Source organism: Takifugu flavidus, chromosome 2 (assembly GCF_003711565.1).
Source record: "Takifugu flavidus isolate HTHZ2018 chromosome 2, ASM371156v2, whole genome shotgun sequence".
NCBI classification, from domain to species: Eukaryota; Metazoa; Chordata; class Actinopteri; order Tetraodontiformes; family Tetraodontidae; genus Takifugu; species Takifugu flavidus.
This window is the reverse complement of record NC_079521.1, coordinates 9,742,707-9,761,354: the sequence shown is the minus strand read 5'-3', so window position 1 is coordinate 9,761,354 and position 18,648 is coordinate 9,742,707. Positions and strand designations below refer to the sequence as shown.

Genomic DNA, 18,648 nt, shown 5'->3' with positions numbered 1-18,648 from the left:
AGACAGGCTCTGTCTTGGCACAAAACATCTGCAAACCACAATTCCTCACTCCTGATTCACACTGGGAGCACTCACTCTGCCCTGGTGAGCCTCCAGCTTAATGCAGGAACACTTCCGCAGGTCGCCCGCCATGTCAGCAAACGTCTGGGGTCGGCTCTGGTTGTTGTCACGGTCGTGAGCAGCGAGTGTGCGGACCAGCTGCTGGGCAGCCCACTGGCGATGTTGTGAAGACAGCCTAGAGGACAGGCAGCAGGCCGCCAGAGCATTGGCCAGCTCCAAAGGCCCTACAGCGGAGGGATTATGGGAAGGATGTGCATATAAATGCGCAATTAGACCTGCTCGAAATGGAAGACAAGGTGAGAAAGTGACCTGGTGAGTGAAAAATGCACAACAGATGGAAAAAGATAAACATGAACTCGAAAATAAATGTGACCCATCGAACCAAAAAGTGACGATTAATGAGAATGAAGTGGAATTATGACATGCATGACAACATGGGTTGACCAGTCAAGTTTGTTTGAGGGAAGATGACAACATGAAGATGAAGCAGCAGTTATTTAAAACTGTAGCTTTGGCAGCCGACAAACCCTGAACAGCTGAACAAATGAATCGGCTTCAGAGTTTCAGTAACACAAAGAATGGCTGTGTAATTTATACAAATATTTACAAAAAAAACTTCAACTCCTACTTCTGAATTTAGAAATACTGCCACATTAACCTTGTTGAAAATGTCATTAATCCTTTTCCATAAAAGAACTTTAATGTGCTTAATATACAGACCTCTTTTCTCCACATCAGCCTTGTCACAGGCTGGTTTGAGTCTGGCGCCTTTATCAGCCAACAGGGCCACCAGAGCCTGCGTGACTACGAAGTTCGGGGAGGTGATGAGCTTGTTTTCTTCAGCCACGCCCCGCAGGAAGCTGGGCAGGAACTTCCTCTGGATGGGGTCATCCACGGTGGTCAGATTCATGCCAGTGGCTGCTGAGATCAGATTCTGAAAAGGAATTTTCTTGTTACCTGATTTACCTGGAATGACATCAGCTCGCTGACATCGCACCATACACACAGTGTGTTTTTATTGATGATTTGTACCTGAGTGCAGAGCTGCACCAACAGCTTAGCTGCATTGGGACTGTTGGATGCCAGGCAGCCCACTGCAGTACTGAGGTATGCCAGGCAGGAGATTGGTTTATTAGCCTTGGAGGTCCCGCGGGGCCTGTCGCTGTGTCCAGAGCTAGATGTGGGACTGGTGGAGAGACCAGCACGACCCGCTGCTGCCAGACACATCAGCCTAACCAGAGTCCTGATGTCTGTCAGGCCCAGAGACTCCAGACCAGCTGCAAGGCTGCAGCTAGAGCCACTGTAGGGGAGGACAGATGGGCAGCAGAGACGTGTGGGGGGACTGGGGTTAAAAGTGCTGACTTTACTGTGAAGGATTGAAGACAGTAAACTATGTTCTACCTGACAGACAGCAGGGACAATGCTCTCATCACCATTGTCCTGGCCAGCAGAACTTGGGCTGCAGCTGTTACTCTCCTCAGAGCCATAACCCGATCATGAGGGTTCTGCAAGGCCGCCGCCTGCTCGCCAAGAGTCACCCTGCCTGATGAACTCTTATCCACGGAGGTCTGACAGCCTAAACATCAACACAGTCTTCTCAGTGGACATGTAATAAACACCGCGTGACATGATTGTCAAGTGCTGATGTGATGTTGAAGGGATGTTGAAAGTCTTCACCAATCTGGAGAAGAGTCTCTTCCATGCTGTTGGTAGCCGTCACCATGGCAACAGACGCGCCCAGCGGGTCGCTATCGGGGAACTGGACCGCCTCCGGGACAATTTTGCGCTCGCTGAGACCCAACGGGCCAGCCAAAAGCTCAAACTCTTCCTCCCCTGTCAGCTTTTCATCTTCATCAACATCCAGCATGTCCCAGTCCTCTGCAGCAACCCAGAGAAAACAGAGATAAGAAACATCAAACACATCAAGTTTAGTGTTCAATAAACAGAATCTTTCACCTTCGTAGACACTGTCCTGCTTTCCCAGGAGGTCAGGAGCCTGTCCTTTATACCTGAACACCAGAGTTAAAAGAAACAAAACAAACAGATTTGACATAATTAAGGAAAATTGACAAGATCAGTTTAAAAATAACTTTTCTTTTTTCGAACAAGGTCTTTCTCAGCAGTCTAAATTGGCTAAAGATGTTGTTCATCCAAATAATTCCACAACATCCTTTATCAAAGAATTGAAACCTGTAAACTAGTCAATACCTCTCCACAACGGGGACTTTAGCTTTGCTTTTAATAGCCAGGTACTTCTCTCTGCAGCAGCTGCACAGCAGGTAGTACGGGTTTCCGCTCCCGCACTCTCCACCGAACCAGCCGTCCACGTAGGAGCCGTTGCTACGGTAACCCTGTCGGTTGGCACTGCGGCCGCAACCTGGGTGGCTCTTCTTCATGTGCTGGTTGAAATTGGCCACATTGGCTTCACACAGCTCGCACACCACCACTTCATCACGGTCGTCGGTCTCGCACACATGCTGCAGAACATAGTACAATTCCAGACACAAACACACACACACACACACACACACACAAACACACCGACACACACGCACACACAAACATACATGCTTTAAGCCTGTCCGAGATGCCATTAAAAAAAAATTGATAGCTATGCAAGAAGAAATTAAAACTTTTCATGCTTGTTATATTTGAATTGGGGTGATTGTGTTGAGCTGTTACTGAGGGGAGAGAAGGAGGGGTGAGTTCAGGGGCGAGTGGTAATGGCAGCCCTAAATCAGAGCATAAAAGCACACACACCCATGTCGGCCAGTCCAGTACCTCCGGGATCCACATTCCCAGAATGTCCGAGTCACTGGCCAAGTCCTGACCAAACATGGCCTCCATGGTCTCCTCATCCAGGTCCATCTCCAGCTCCTCATCCAGGTTGAAGTCATAGAGAGCGCCGGGGTCTTGTTGCTGGAGAGCCGAGACGTCCCGACGCGACTGGCTGTGGTGAGCCTGCACCGAGCGATACAATCCAGCTTTGCGAGGAAAGAAATTTAGAATGAAAACCGGAAGTCTGAGGTTGGTTTAAAAGAGGATGCTGCGGGGAAATCTTCTCACCAGCACGTGCCAGCAGCGTGCGTGCTGCTAGGTCAAACCGTGGTTTCCTGCCAACAGCGTGGCGTCCTCTGTGTGCAGCACTGCTGGAGGCTGCAGCGCTCTCCTGTTCCAGACCTTCAGGACTATAAAGACACCTTTCATTTGATTTAAATTTTTTTAAACTTTCATATATTAACTGTCAGATACACAGAAACTTGTTTTGTTCTGTTGTATTATTTTGATCCACAAAGTATCGCTTTTTGTCTCTCTGTAACAGCACGTTAAACTATAAAATGTTAGCATACTGCATCAGCCGTATGTATATACATATGTCTGGCTACTTTCAATAGGATCATTGAAAGTTTTGTCTAGTTTAACCTGTTGTGACTGCATTTCTGACCAGGTAGAACATTTAGAAAAACACTGAGTTAAATACCACTCGCTGAATCCTTCCTCCATCTCCGATGTGTCCGCGCCGGTGATGTCTCCTGAAGAGCTCAGGAACGAGCTCCGCTCCGCTGACTTGCCTCCAACTGAGGCTGCCGCACCCGTGCAGGGGTCGGATCCATCACTGGTGACACCACCTCTGCTGTGAGACTCGTCACGCTCGTCCTCGGTCCCTGGGTGCTCTATCATCCACATCGCCAGAACCGTGATGTTCTGAGCGTCGGCTTCTCCGCGAGCACCTGAAATGCCACAAACAATCACTGTAGCATTGATACGTAGTGCTCTTTGCCTGGCTACTTGTATGAGCCTGACCGGTGGCTTCCAGAGCTTTGGTGATCTGTCGCAGGGAGAAACCCATCTCCAGCAGTGGAACAGCGATGGCGGGAGGGGGAGGAGATGTGGACAGCCTGCTGCTCGGGTCAGAAAGCGCTGCAGAAAAAAAAAACAGGCAACATTTTTAGCAACAATTTTCATGCCAAAATTACTCGCTACACACGGTGGAGATGAACATACATGATCATTTGCACATACAATCATTAAGGGAGTAAGCTGCCCAGGACAGGCGCTCTGAGAATATGGTGCTTTTAGAATTTCATATTCTACGCAGATAGTCCAGTCCCCCATAGATTAAGTACTGCTGCCCCTCTGACTAATTCACAATTCTGTTGGAATTTAATCACCTACGCTGCAAAAGAGAGCAGATGAACTGTTTCTGTTCAGTAATTAAAACCTTTCGATCCAGGTTCTTCAGGACTTACAGGTTCCTGATCGGTTCTGGGGCCTATTGGGTTGGGTGTCAGGCGAGGTGAGGCTCTGACGCCGGCCGACTTCATCAGAGGGTGATGTGGGCAGAGAGGACACAGGAGGAGTCTGTGCCCGACGGGTCGGAACCAGGGTGGTCGTTGGGTAGCTGGAGAACATTTGCCTGTTGCATCACAGAGAGTCTTTAATAGAAGGATCTTTATTTGACGGCGTATTTGATGTGAAGAAGTCTGAAGATGAGTGTTCCGACCTGAGCAGGCTCAGAGGCATGACGCCCGGAGATTCTGTGACGGGGACGGTCTCCGTGTCCGTCACTGGAGTGGTTGCAGTGGTGGTATCCTCCAGAGAGGAGCTCATGAAGGAGGTGGTGCTGGAGGCAGAAGGACTGGTGGTGATGGGAGTCTGTGCCAGCTGCTCGCCCTCCTGACCATCAACCTCACCGTCTGCTTCAATTCTCACTCCTGACACACCAAAAAAGAAATATTTTTTTTTAATGTGCCATATTTGATTAACTTTTAGTGCTTTCTCAGAAGGTGCTGAACCCAAATAATGTAGAAGTGGAACGTTTACATAAAAACAAGCGTCTAGTTATCATAATCAATTAAGTGGAACCAAGAACCTCAAACTCACCAGGCTTGGTTTTCCCCCCGCTGGGCTCTTCTGTCAACCCGTTCACAACCAATTTATAGATCATGGCCTGCGCCCTCTCCAGATCGGCCAGAGCCAAAGCCCGTTTGATTGGAGAACGCATGACCGCTCGCTTCACCATGTGACGCATGAGAAACTGCAGAGCCGCCCGCATGTCGGCCTCTTCTTTGCAGACTGGGGAGGTGGCAGCCACACCCCCACTGGCACCAGTGTTCACATCAGCGTTGTGCCCACTGGGTGCAGCTTCAGGTAACACCTTCAGAGAGTGAGAGGAAAACATTTCTCAGATAGATCGGATCCGCACACGTGGTCACCTTTATGTTAAGCTATGATACAAATGTAGAAAGAGCTATTTTCCCATAAAAACTGGTATCCCACAGGGCTCCATCTTAGGTCCACTCCTTTCTTGCCTTTAAATTAGCTTCAATTAGTTTTAAAACTCATTTTAAACATTTCATTTTATTCTTTCAAAACTGATTCATCTGTCGCAGTACCTTTGGTATGAGCAGCAGCTCAGCATACTTGCTGCAGCTCAGGAGGGCGCTGAGGGTCTTCATTGCTCCCAGGTAGAGGTAGGACAGCTGCACGGCATGGATCTCCGACTGGCTAGCTGCAGAAGAGGGAGAAGGCTCGTGGCTGCGGCAGCCATGCTCGTGGCCTTTCTTCCTACTGCCCTCAGCGGGAGTATGAGGGGCAGATGTGAAGATCGGGTCATTCCCGCCTCCGCTGACCACAGAGCAGATCTCACCCTCCGACTTTGAGTTTGCAGCCACGTGTGCTTTCACTTCATCCAGGCTGTGGGACACCCGCAGGTCGGAGGTGGTGTGCACAGGTACGCCAGTGTTATCATTCTGTTCGTTATGGTTCTGCCCCTGGCCGTCTATCTTTCCGTCATTTCCAGCCGGCTCAGTCGATGCCGCACTGCGGTGCTTCTTCTCGTGCCGGCGGGCGCTGAGCTTAGTGACACTGTCTTCATGGATGCTGGTGAGGTAGGTGATGTCCAGCAACAGCGAGGCAGTGAGGCCACGAAAGCGAACCACGTCAAAGGGCAGCGGCTCGCAGGGCTCCAGGTTGTATAAGGGAGTGTCACTAGGCGACCAGAAAGTTGGGAAGCTTTAATAGGTGAGATTGGAGAGCGGAAAGAGACAAAGGAGGGAAACACAAAGTGAGGGACAGGCCAGGAATAGACAGAGCACGGCATGCATGCAACAAAAAGGGGATTGAACAAAGGTACATCATGCCACTTAATGTACGGTCGAGTAAGAAAGATTAAACATGAGGAAAATTCAGTAAACCAGAGCAAAAGGAAAAAGAGAAATCTGGGATGAGGGGTTTGAAAACATGATTACAGCAGACAGTGAAAGAAATGTGTTGAAGAAATCTGCAGTTGATTTGAGGAGAAATGAGGTCATACTTATGACATCACACGACAGATCATGATAAGTACAGCCAGAAAAAGTTGTTTTTGTTCCCTGTTACAGATTAATCCGACATTTATGTTACTGATGCTGTCAGAATAGGATTGGTTAATAAATAACTGAATGTATTAATCAAACAAAACAATACATCTTGAATTTTTAAAAAAAATGGTGCACAGGTTTCATCATGAAACAAGTTATTAGTTACATTCTAAATGTAACATTGCTGAAAAGTGGTTGTTTCTTTGGTACCTGATGGTAATCTCCGCTTCGTCCCACTGCACCTTTGCCGACGTGCTGCCTTCCTTCACCACGCCCAGCAGAGTCGCGTGTCTCCCAGTCTGCTTGTGCACACACCTGCCCCCGACACGTAGTCCTGCGTCGGCACCCCCGATGATGGCGAGCACAGGCCACACCTCAGTGCACAGCGTCTTCAGGTTGTGTTCCGACAATTCCCCGAGGCCGTGCTGGCGGCTGTGGCGTCCCCGCTCCTCATCAGGTCTTGCAGGTATCTCCTGACTCTCTCTCTGGGCATCATGCTCCTCGCGGCTCTGCACCGAACGACTCTTTTTTAGCCTCTGACCTCCACCACTCCCAGACGAGCCAGCCGAGTCTCTGAAGCAAGTTTTGATTTTGTTGAGGCGCTCAATCATCGTCTTGTTGATGCGATGTGACCAGTGGTCGGTGCGGTGCAAGATGCGAATCAGCTGTGTGGTAGCTTCCGCGAGGACGGTGGCCATGGGGCTGCACACCGGGTCACCAGGTAAGAGGTCTCGAGGTGTTCCCCTCATCTGCATGTCACAGATCTTAACCTGGGAAACATTTACAATTTCAGCTTTATTCCAACAAATAGAGCAGAATAATTCCTGATTAAAAAAATCTTATAACATCCTGTCCAAAACAACGATCTTGTGAGTGAGGAGTTTAGTTCTGAGGTGGGCGAACACTGATGTTGTCTCACCTTTTCTCCTGGATTGCTGCTGTAGAACATCACGCATGGATAAAGCTCTGTGGCGTCAACATCCTCAAAGGCCAACTTTGGTTCCTGTTCAATAATAAGTCATCAGTTAAACACAGGCTGTACTTTTTGGTTTTTTTTTACAGTTTGTGTTGGGGAATTCTCTGTTCACCTCTCCGTTCTTGCCGAAAGAGATGGTTCTAGCCTCCATGTCCAGGACGCATGTGATGAAGTCTCCCTGGGTGAAGCTGCTGAGCGTCAGCGTCTGCTCCCCGTTGTGATACAGGTTTCCGCTGTATGCCCGGTACAGCCACATGTCTGATGTGGTGCGGTGGTTAAAGTCATGCACGGGCCAACGTGAAACCCCAACACAGGTTCCCTCGTTGCCTCGGTTTTCCTTTACAATGTAAAACTATGAAGGAAACGACAAAATAGCTTCATTTAAACAGGAAAACTTTTCTATCATTTCATCTTTTAACACTTTTATTGACAAGAGCTTATGAATGAAGGTGTTGTTTACCTTCCACTGGTAGCATCCAGAAGAGATACCGGTGGACGCCAGGCCATAGCCTTTGCCACCGCTGCCATGCGTCAGGCCCTGGCTGTTTTCCACCACACAACACTGAGCCTTCTCAGGATCAAAGGACACCTCCTGAACTGGAAGGTTCTCATCTTCCTCTTCCGCTTCTCCCTGCAATCAATAAAATATCAAATTACCTTTTCATTTTTTCTGTCCATCATTGTGTTTTTTTACATTATAAAAATGTTGCCTATATCACTAAGATTTTACACTCTTTAGAAAAAAGAGTTTTCATGAGGGGCGGCTGTTGCGTACCTGCAGTTTGAGTTCCTGAACGCGCTCTTTGACCTGGATCGAGTGTTTTGCCTGAGCGATTGGAGCTTCCCACATGCAGTCAGACAGCAGGGAGAAGAGTCGGTCCACAACCTGAAAGAAACGCAAGTGAGCTCACTCACTCACTCACCACAACACAGTAGAAAGAACAGTCAGCGACGTACCTGCGTCATCTGGTCATCGTCCATACTGGTCTCGCAGGCAGGCAAGACAGCCTCAAGAACATGCAGAGCGAGTAGGCGAGTTCTTAAGTTCCCCACCAGAGGAACCCCTGAAAAGGAAACGGCCAAAGTTGAAATTCTCTGCTGCTTTTGACAGACACGGAGCTGAACGCTGTTTGACCTCTACCTGAGCAGCACTTCTGCGCAGCGATGTTGAGTAGCACTTCAGTCCATTTTGGGGAGGCCATCTTGGATTGAATGGCCTCGGAAGACACCACCCTCCTGAGGAAGACGAGGAAGTCTCCGAGGTGCAGCTCGGCAGTGCGCTGCTTCCGGATCAGAGCTGGGAAACGGTGCAGACGAATGAATGAATGCAAGTGCACAACCAGACAAAAGGAGAAAGATGAAGATTCTTTGAAGATCCAGGAACTTGTTTCAAATCACCTCTGATATCTTTCTTTTCAGTTTCAGCACCTTCCTCCTGCTTTTTGTTGTCTCGGTCACTTCCAGAGGACAGAAGATTAACTCCTGCCTGGGACAGCAGGTTCTTCAGCTGACTGCACAGCAGGTCCAGCAGTGACTGCACCACTTTGGGACTTAATTTGTCTGCGTATGTCCTGGAAACCCACAGACAGACACACATGAAGCAATCGTCTCCATATGCGAGACTGGAGAGTTTATAAAGGAGCCCTCACCCGGTGCTGATGGCGAGAATCTGCAGCAGACGAGTGGATGCCACCTTGAGGGCGGTGCTGAGCTGAGACACTCCAGGTTTCTGCAGCAGCTGGAGGGGCTGCCCCAGCATGGTCTCCGTCCCACACAGCTGTGACAGAACGTTGAGCAAACCGCTCGAGATCGCCAGGGAGACGTCCACGGGCTGATAACGAACGCTCAGTGCAAAGACCGTCACCAATAGGAGGCGCTGCTGGGCTTCTTTGATTGTGAATGAATGAAAATAGGATTTTTTTTTTTTTACATATCCAAAAGGTGTGATTAATTGAATAAATGATGAAAATTATCAATAAAGATAATTTATTGTAATAATAAACCTTTACAGACAACAGTATTAAAAATAACTCAATTTTATCCAGGTTTTAATAGGTGAAAATCAGGCTTTGTTAAAATAAACTGTAATCTTTGGATAAAATTGGATAAAAACAAAAAACAGTTTTGGAGACAATTTTTGGAGATACCTTATTTAAAAATCCCTGAAAAGTGATTTGCTGTAAGGTACACAGCATGTGTTTACCTATGTGGTGTTTGTTGGCCTGCAGGGCCCGCTCCAGCGTGACAGACAGCTGCTGATAGATCTTGTGAACAGCTGTCTGGATTTCCATCTGGATGCTCCTTTTAGCTGATTTGACACCATCCTGCCAAAAATAAGTCAAAGGTTAAAACTCAGTTAAACCATGACAGGGAGATTAAGGCTCACTGATCACTCTTCAATAACCTCAGACCTGATAGTGATGGAGCTGCACACTCTCCCTCTTCAACCCTCTGGTGCCCACTGTGCCGAGGCCAAAACAGCCGGCCAGGAACTGCAACCTGACAGAGGTGAGCAGGGATGAGGACTGGAACGAGGTGGGGGAGCGATCGGAGCTCCCGGTTTGACTTCCTTTTTCCTCCATGCCAGAAATTAAGACCACGATCTGGTGGAGAGCTTCCAATCTCAGCTGGAAATTAAAACCACAACCCAGCAGTCAAAAACAGAATGACTCAAATGTGTGAATGACCATTAAAAAAAAAGAAAAAGAAAGTTCTTAAAGCACCTCTGCCCTGCTCTGCTGCTGCTCCATCGCCAGGATTACTGCTTGCGGGCTGGTGGACATACTCTCTTCTGGCTCTTTGAAGGCTGGAGTGAGGCCCACATCTCCACTGATGAAACTGACCATGTTGTCAATCAGGGCGTGGACGCCCAGCGAGCGGCTCAGGTCCAGGTCTGATTCTTCGTAAGGGTGCGCTGAACTGTAGCTTCGCTGGCGGCTCAGTTTGGCTCGGAACCAGGATTCAGCCAAGGAATCTGGAGAGCTGTGCAGCAAACCTGGAGATGAAAGGAAGGAGGAGCCTTTTATAGGACAGTGTATGGATGGATGGATGGATGGATGGACTGTAGCAACTCTGCAATGCAATGGTTGAACGCTCTTTTATTCAATGATCAAAATGCTGCTGCTTCATGCAGAAACAAACCGAATCAAGTATTATGAATCAATTTATAATGGACACATTAATTATTGGTTTCCTGAACCACAAAGTTCAGTAGCTGTGACCAGAGAAGTGTTATGGCTGCAATCCAAGCAACTCAAAACGTACATAATTACATCCCTAAATTGTACAATTAAAGAGTAGCAATAACTCTACACACAGCTTCCCCCAAAAGTTACCAAATAATCTTCAAGATGACCAAAATGCAGCGACGCTTATCCAACTATAAACCCAAAGAATACACCAACATTTAATCTAAAGGCAAAAATCTAAAGAAGTGGAAACATTTTTAACCGCCAAAACTTCTCTGTGGCCACAGAAGCTGATCAAAGACTGAGGTAGACAACACTTATCACACAGATCCCTGAACAGTGTAAAAAGGTGAAGAATTGACCCCTCTTGGCATCAATAAGCAAAGACATATAAAAGTTTACCATTTACTCACCACATTTTATCATTCTTATAAATAAAATTAAATAAGTTCCCCTCTGCAAAGCGAAGAGCTCTGTTATGGGATTATTTTGTGCGGTCTTCACAGCTTCCAGGACAGTTGCGTCCTGAGGTGAAGCCGACATGAACAACTTCATGATGGCAGATGAATGAGTGGTGCTTTAAAGTCATGGATGGATGAACTAACAAGAAAAACAAACATGCCATCGTTTACTTGCTTGAAGCTCCTCTTGTGTTTGGGGCTCAACTTCCCCAAAAGAAGCAAATAAACTGTCCACACCAGAATTGAGAGACAGAGAGACAAGAGGAATACACGACTGATGACAACCAAAGACACCAGACTGCAGCATCAGCTTCAGATTTCTGCAGAATCTCTTTACCTCTCTTTTTCTGAGAGAAAGCCAAGTCCAGGTCCATGTTCCGCCTCCCACTCTGGAAGACAAAGTCTAATATTAGAATTGCAAAATAAGGAACATATTTGAGTAGTGAAACATGTTTTCTGCTTTAAATTTTATTCACTCAGGTCTGCAAATAATTGAGAAATTCCTCAGGGCTCCACAATCTGATGATTGAAGAGGATTAAATGTAGAACAAAAAGCTTAAAAGTTTAAGATATTTAGGAGAAAACTATTTCTCTAATGTCCTGTTCTGAAGCAGCAAATAGAGGTTTTTAGGGTTCAAATCAACAACAGTACATTTTAATGATTTTTTTATACCATATAACTTTTACATTTACATTACATTTCTTAATAAACACACAGAATTATCATGTTGGTTGAGCACTAAAGTCGTTGCCGTTACCAGAGTGTAACCCTCTTCATCGGACTCGGGCTGGGAGAGGTCTGACTCGCTTCTAGACTTCATGAGCCGGTAACTCGGGCTGCTCTGCACTGATCGGCTCTCTGCAGTCAAGCTCTCACTCCTAAAATCAAACATGGCAGAAACACACGGCTCGTCTCTCAGAATGGTGACAAAAATAATGAAAAATAGTCTTCAAAATTCTCTGTTCTTGATATTAGAGCTGATGTATTCAGCCACCCTAAATCTTTCATTAGCTCAAAAATGTTAAAATGAAGATTAAATTATCATGTTATGCATTAACTTCCACCATCTGACCTGGTCATAAAGCTCAGGCACTCCTGTGTCCCTGTGGCAGACTGGGTCTGACCCTCCTCTTGGTTCTGTTCGGAGAGCTCGCCCAGCACTGGGCTGACACCCAACAGCAGAAGAGCACAGCGATGGATCACAGAGTTACAAGCCGCGGTATACAGATCCTGGCCTTCAGGGAGCGCTGCGCTGCCCCTCCTCCCCTCCTGCGCCAACATGGCGTCTTCTTCTCCACCTCGGGCGCCAGGGGCACTGCTGCTGGACCGCTCTCTGTCCCGGCTGCGTGCCACCTCCCTCGCTGAGAGGAAACATTGAAAGATTTCTGTATCGTCAAACACACACACACACACACACACACACACACACACAGAAACAGACACACACACGATGCCGGGTTAGAAAACTCTTCAAACATTTAATACAAACACAAAAATCCACTCAAATCACATTGCTAACAATTAGCAGCACGCTAAAATCAAATTCCTAAAACCGGCAGGCAGGTGCACTCACTTCCAGCTGTCATGACTTCGTGATCTCTGTCCTCTTCTTCGTCATCTTGGTCCTGGTGACCTTCCTCTCTTTCCCGGTCGGCTCTCTCCTCCAGCTCAGCTTCCTCGTCGATGGTGCGCGTGACCGAGTGCTCCTGCGGGTCCATCTCCAGAGAATCTTGATTGTCTGAAATCTGAACCAATGACCTCCAGTTATTGTCAAAGTCACTCATCAACTCGCTGCATAATCCTGTTGACTCACCCTCCTCTCACGGGAAGATGATCTTGTCTGGATGAAATCCATATTCTTACAGGCCAGCAGGCGATTTCGTACTTTATAAACACTCCGATAAACTTCAGCAAGAGATTTTGATGGTTGGTACCTGATGGGTGATATCAAAAAAGGCGTCTTTACTCAAGGTTGCAAATATGCAGCTTCACAACTTGAACCTGGTCCTGCTCATTGAGATAAATACAGAAGCCACTACATCTACCACCTCAAAACAATTCAGTCAGAAATTTAAAAGAGAAATGTTCAGATCCAGCTGCCAGTCTGCAGTGTAACTTCTCACATGCTAAAATTATTGGGTGCAAAATGAAACATGCAATACTACAGTGTGCATGTAAAGGGAGCTATTGATGGAGCTACAGTACCTGCCCTCGCCACAGCCTTGACCCAACAGACCCGTGTGCTTCAGTAAGGCTGCAAACACAAACCTGGACACAGTGTCCAGGAGAGTCTCGTTGCTGAGGGACGCATTGTCCCAGTCTGCAACAGAAAACAGTCAGTACCCAGGCCTCCATTGTAAGATGAGGGAAAAGGTTTCTCAAAGCGGACCTTTGCTGATGGCGTAGTCCTGCATGTTGATCCAGAGGCTGTTCACAGGTTCTTTAGAGGAACCCAGAGCCAAATCCACCAAGACGCTCATGTCAGGATGCAGCGTGCACTCAAAGGGCTTCTGCTCTTCATTACCAGACAGCGCCGCCTCCAGTAAAGAGCTGATGCTGGTGTCTGAAGGACGACACGAAAACATCACCAGATCAACAAAAGATCAAAGAATTCCAACCCCTGTATTTGTGAACTTCCTACCCAGCTGTGGAATCTCCATCTCCAAGCCGTTACTGAACAGTGGCGTTTTCAGCCAGTACGCCGTGTCCTGTTCCTCGAGCGAGGTCGGAGCTCCCTGCAGCATCCCGCCGAGGCACCGGCCAACCAGCAGAGCCACAGTCCTCTCCAGATCAACGAGCCACACCCAGGACAGCACCGGCTGAGGCAGTGACATCCCTGATGCTGGCTCAGCGAAGTCTGAAGCACCTGAGGAACAAAAAGGGGCCCTTTTTAAAAACTGTTGCTCTACAAAATCTGATTGTGTGACTAAACTGTTACCATGACACTGATCATCCCACCTGTACATATTTACCTGAGCTGAGTGTCAACACATGTGTTTTAACATCCTAATTATTTCAGTATCTGAGTTATTTGGTAGATAACCTTAATTAAGAAAGGGATAAATTACTTGAAGTATTTTTTTTTGTACATTATAGTGACGTTCATGTTGTGGACAGGTGGACAGGTGGACAGGTTTATTGCTCACCGTGAAGAGGCCACTGCAGCTCCTGGTCCTCCAGAGGGCTGGCAGCCGGCAGCAGCCTGTTGAGGCGGTCAAGAGGAGGCAGCAGGTCCAGCAGGTGGCTCAGAAGAGGCCTCGCTACCGACACTGGCAGCAGCAGCAGTGAGTTAATGATTTGACACAGCATGCTCCCAGCTGCCGACACGTAGATCACATCTGGAAACGAGAAAGCAGAAAAGTCGGGATAGAAATTGTGAATTGTGAAGCGCTAAATTACATTCAGAGATTCTGATGAGGAAGACATCAAGTGTGGTCATTCTCAAGCTGTGATGTGAAACTGTAACACAGCCTGGAATTAGCTTGACGTGATCATGGACATCTGCAGGACAGAATCACTCATCCTCACCTTGTAGCTTCTCTTGTATATTGCCGTTCCATGAACTCTCCTTTATCAGCGTTGCCGAGCGTGAGAAGATGTCGGTGGCGTGAGGCAACAGCAGCTGCAGATGTTTGTGGAGTAAAGCAACGCTACTGGAATTCTGCAAAAAAACAGATTTTGAGATTTAAAACTTATCATCATACGTATTATATAACTAAGAATGCATTCTTCACTATTTATGCAACATATGTAATTTTCTGCCAGGTTAGATATACATGTAGTTATTGGCTGTATATCAAAACTAATTTGTGGTATTTGGCATTTTTATCCAAACTGAACCATGTAGGAACCAGTGTCAAAGATGTTATAGATGACCGATGCTGAAATTTGCCAGCACTGACAGGCGTCTACCTCAGTGACGGAGTTGATGTGACAGTAAGCCAACAGCTGTTTCTGGAGGGAGCACAGCAGCTGGTGGAGGTGAGCAGGCTGGCTGCTGTCAGATGATGATGTTCCCCGCTGCAGCTTATCGCTGTTCTTCTCCAGCTCGCCAAAGGCCTGATCCTGCACAGCACAGTCGCGGACGTTCACAATGAGCTTTCATTACAAGCTGAACAACAGAAAGCACCAAATTATGAGTCGGTGTGTGTTCTCAGACAGCCAGAAGGAACAGAGCAGCATGGTTCATGGTCGTGCTACACTTCTGGACCTGTCAGAACATCTGCTTGTACCAATACTGAAAATTAACTCTTTTCTCACTGTATAAAACCCTAAATTCCGGAGCAGGGTCTTCATTAGGATCTCCGCCAGGTGGGTGTCAGGGTGGTCTGCCATGATGCCATATGCGGGGTCTGGTGAGGCCGTGAAGCCCGGTCCAGAGGAGAGTGTCTCGGGCCCGTCGGTAGGTGAGCTGTAACCCAGCAGGGAAGCTACATGGGTGTGGTCCTGCAGACTAGTCAGGATAATGTCCAGCTGCATCCTCTGTGAGAGAAAGACACACACACACACACACAAAAACGGTAACAAAAAATAAATAAAAATCAATTTCACCAAACTTTTATTCATTAGCTGGAAATGTTGTGTTGAGTTCAGGTACCTGTCCTTTAGAGAGACTCTCCCATCTGTCGGGACCCTGAGGCAGCAGCGAGTGCAGAAGCTCCATCCGCTCTCTGAGAGGAGGCAGCAGCATGGTTGCCCCGACAGAGAGGGTCTCAATCACCACCTGATGGAAAGACACACACCGCCGTCATATCACACACTCTCATGTAGATTCCCCGTTTGAACGAAGCAGTCGTATATGATTATAATGCTCTCAACGTAACATTTACTTTGTATTTGGGACATTTTAATCAATGCTAAATGCTAGCTCACAAACAATTCTTTTGCTAAACTAATTTGTCCACCAGGTAATATCTTAGCAAATATTTGTGAGTTCTACGAGAGCGATGACTGGGGTCTCTACCTCCTGAATCTCGTCTGGCACAGATGAGTCCATCAGTCGGAACAGCAGATTCCTCAGGGGTCGGGCCTGTCGACCCAAGATGCTCGTGGCCACGCCCCCGGCCAGCGCCAGAGCCAGATGATTGGACAAAAGACGGAGACACAACTTGAGGAAATTGTGGTGTTCCCTGAAAATAAGAAGATGTGATTAAAGTCAGATGGAATCCAAATTTTCTGGTGTCTGAAGATCAAAGTTAATAATAATCTTAAGGTGGATGGATGCAGCAAATGTTCAAGATCATTTACGAAGCAAATTCAGGGTTTACCTGGATGAGGGGAAGGGCAAGGGGGGAACATCACTGTTTATTCCGTCACAGTAGCGCTCGAGAAAAGAGCGCAGGTGTGAGAAGGTGCTTTCTTCCAGATCGACGCAGTAAGGCCGGTGCCAGGCCACCACCTGCCTAGAGAGCAGGCAGGAGAGTGTCAACCACTACAGTGACGCCTGTCCTCGGGTTTGAGCCAGCAACACAAAAGCTTTACACTTTAAATACCAACAGTCTCCTTGAAACAAAGAAATTTTCTTGAGATACAGCCTTCTCAAGAAAGAGAAAGAATCCATACAGATTAATGTTAATCTCTAAAAGCTCCTCAAGTTGCCTCTTGGGCTCCACAATGACTCACATTTTTCCAGCTGAAACAGATAGACTATTGTTAAGTAAGACAGGAACTAATTATTTTTCAATGCGTTAATCAATTTGCATCTAACACTGGAAGAAAAAAACATCGTTCACAGAAACTGCAAGTCATCATTAGTGGGCCTGAGCACAGCGTTGTGCACAGTTCTGTCCGTCTGCTTAAATATCTGGAAATGTCACCTGTCCCTGGGCAAGGCTGTCCACGCCAGGCTGTGAGACGTGCCAGCAGATATCTGCTGGATGGCCACTCCGTCCAGGCCGACGACTTTCTTTGGTTTGGTGATTGGACCCGTGGAGTTGCCCTGACCGCACTGACCCATGGAGTTGTTGCCCCAGGCGTACACTTCATTGTCTACACAGTGGTTTGAACAGAAAAGGACATGAGACATGGTGTCAAAGATCCAGACCTTGTTCCCAGTCACAGACGACTCTAATCTTGACTGCGACCCAAAGGAGTTTAAACACCACTGATATGGCATTAAAGATTTTTATGTTTGCAGAATGTGATCAGATTTACTACTAAAACCTAATGAGCAAAGCTCAGTTTTTCTCACTGAGGTTCCGCACACAGTCACAAATAACCCTACCGTGAATTTCCTCTGGTAAATCTGGATTTGCTGGTTCAGAAGAAACCATGGGATGGAAATTTTAACCCTGAACTTCCAGCAGCTGAGCACTGAAGCTGAGTGGGTGACAGAGCAAAAGGGAGTGACTACATACCGTGTGACAGGGCCAGACAGTGACTGTCCCCGATGGAGATGTCCACGACCCGGGTGGTGGCCAGCTCCTCGATGAGTTTGGGTCTGAGCGCTGTGGCTTCAGAAGAACCGCAGCCCAGACAAGCGCCGCAGCCCCAGGCATAAACCTAAAAGCAGAGGCAGCATTTTTAGATGAATTTTATTGCCTTTGATTCTTACAGTCAGAGGCCCTGACAGCAGAACTGAGGTTAGACATTGGAAATGTGTTGCTCAACAACGCAGGTGCACAGCCCCACCTGTCCGGTGGAGGTTAAGGACAGAGACGACTGACTTCCCGCACACACTTTCCTGATGAACATCCCCTGCAGGGCCTCAACCACTTTTGGCTTGTACACTCGATTAGTGTCGCCATGACCGAGTTTTCCTGCAAGACAACATGTTTTCCACCGTTATTTTGAGCCCAACGTGGGGGGAAAAAAAATGGGTCATTAACCCTTAAATAGGATAACGCACCATTGTCGCCTCCTCCAAAGGACCACACAGTGCGTCCATCCTTAGACAGCGCGATCGTGTGGGAGCTTCCACACGACACTTCGCCAACGTTGCTAATGTCTTTAACCAGAGTTGGGATGTTTCGGCTGTTGCTGTCACCATGACCTGCCATCACAAACAGAGATAAAGCTTCTTTCCTCTCCTGTCAAAAAATGTATTTAACCCTTTTTAATCAATTTGAATTTTTTCTCTGGATTTAGATATTTATGCCACAAAGCTCTACAGCTCATTTAACCCAGCAACAGCTGACTGTGTTGTTTATGGACATTCTTATATGACCGGGTTTTAATTTATTAGGCAATTGGTATTATCTGTCTGTGGATGCGCAGGCTGCACACTGTATATATGAGTGAAAACATTTACACACGCACACTCATCGATGACGAGCTCGAACACGCCAGAATTTAAGCTAACGCTACTGTTAGCAAAGATAAGTCATTTTTGCTTGAAACAAACATCCTCCTCACCTCATCCAATTACAGATGCATTAAACTGCAGTAAAGCTGCAGCCATATTTCATAATTATATGGATTCAGGATCACCAAAAGTACACAAGTGCTGCAGAAAGACGAGCGGAATAGTAGCAGTTTACCTAATCGCCCAAAGTCTCCTTCTCCCCTCGTGTAGAGCTCTCCATCTTCGCTGACTGCAGCACTGTGTCTGTAGCCAGCCGACACACAAACCACCACCTGGCAAGACGAAGATCGGTCCCAT

At 47.3% G+C, this 18,648-nt stretch overlaps 1 protein-coding gene across 8 annotated transcripts in view; it reads right to left on the bottom strand.

The window, feature by feature from the left end:
• The window catches only part of herc1 (HECT and RLD domain containing E3 ubiquitin protein ligase family member 1), a 31,667-nt gene that overhangs the window by 8,689 nt on the left and 4,330 nt on the right, over positions 1-18,648 (bottom strand). For 2 of the 8 annotated variants that reach the window (XM_057020995.1, XM_057020987.1), the window contains exons 6-53: positions 18,527-18,623; positions 17,896-18,039; positions 17,679-17,806; positions 17,405-17,549; positions 16,865-17,036; positions 16,316-16,450; positions 16,012-16,177; positions 15,646-15,771; positions 15,309-15,530; positions 14,961-15,113; positions 14,577-14,709; positions 14,195-14,386; positions 13,690-13,914; positions 13,438-13,611; positions 13,254-13,368; positions 12,862-12,982; positions 12,622-12,793; positions 12,121-12,433; positions 11,806-11,926; positions 11,385-11,436; positions 11,209-11,274; positions 10,122-10,393; positions 9,810-10,025; positions 9,602-9,722; positions 9,048-9,285; positions 8,797-8,969; positions 8,540-8,695; positions 8,356-8,462; positions 8,174-8,284; positions 7,859-8,029; positions 7,511-7,750; positions 7,342-7,425; positions 6,633-7,192; positions 5,457-6,075; positions 4,945-5,218; positions 4,565-4,775; positions 4,311-4,477; positions 3,865-3,981; positions 3,542-3,791; positions 3,127-3,248; positions 2,821-3,044; positions 2,269-2,537; positions 2,017-2,069; positions 1,738-1,938; positions 1,462-1,636; positions 1,093-1,360; positions 781-994; positions 76-335 (exon numbers count right to left, since the gene is read on the bottom strand). In XM_057020995.1, coding sequence (XP_056876975.1) covers positions 76-335; positions 781-994; positions 1,093-1,360; positions 1,462-1,636; positions 1,738-1,938; positions 2,017-2,069; positions 2,269-2,537; positions 2,821-3,044; positions 3,127-3,248; positions 3,542-3,791; positions 3,865-3,981; positions 4,311-4,477; positions 4,565-4,775; positions 4,945-5,218; positions 5,457-6,075; positions 6,633-7,192; positions 7,342-7,425; positions 7,511-7,750; positions 7,859-8,029; positions 8,174-8,284; positions 8,356-8,462; positions 8,540-8,695; positions 8,797-8,969; positions 9,048-9,285; positions 9,602-9,722; positions 9,810-10,025; positions 10,122-10,393; positions 11,209-11,274; positions 11,385-11,436; positions 11,806-11,926; positions 12,121-12,433; positions 12,622-12,793; positions 12,862-12,982; positions 13,254-13,368; positions 13,438-13,611; positions 13,690-13,914; positions 14,195-14,386; positions 14,577-14,709; positions 14,961-15,113; positions 15,309-15,530; positions 15,646-15,771; positions 16,012-16,177; positions 16,316-16,450; positions 16,865-17,036; positions 17,405-17,549; positions 17,679-17,806; positions 17,896-18,039; positions 18,527-18,623 — 9,045 coding nt within the window. The remainder of the gene's footprint in view (positions 1-75; positions 336-780; positions 995-1,092; positions 1,361-1,461; positions 1,637-1,737; positions 1,939-2,016; positions 2,070-2,268; positions 2,538-2,820; positions 3,045-3,126; positions 3,249-3,541; positions 3,792-3,864; positions 3,982-4,310; positions 4,478-4,564; positions 4,776-4,944; positions 5,219-5,456; positions 6,076-6,632; positions 7,193-7,341; positions 7,426-7,510; positions 7,751-7,858; positions 8,030-8,173; positions 8,285-8,355; positions 8,463-8,539; positions 8,696-8,796; positions 8,970-9,047; positions 9,286-9,601; positions 9,723-9,809; positions 10,026-10,121; positions 10,394-11,208; positions 11,275-11,384; positions 11,437-11,805; positions 11,927-12,120; positions 12,434-12,621; positions 12,794-12,861; positions 12,983-13,253; positions 13,369-13,437; positions 13,612-13,689; positions 13,915-14,194; positions 14,387-14,576; positions 14,710-14,960; positions 15,114-15,308; positions 15,531-15,645; positions 15,772-16,011; positions 16,178-16,315; positions 16,451-16,864; positions 17,037-17,404; positions 17,550-17,678; positions 17,807-17,895; positions 18,040-18,526; positions 18,624-18,648) is intronic. The other 6 variants (XM_057021003.1, XM_057021012.1, XM_057021022.1 and 3 more) reach the window with 6 other exon arrangements.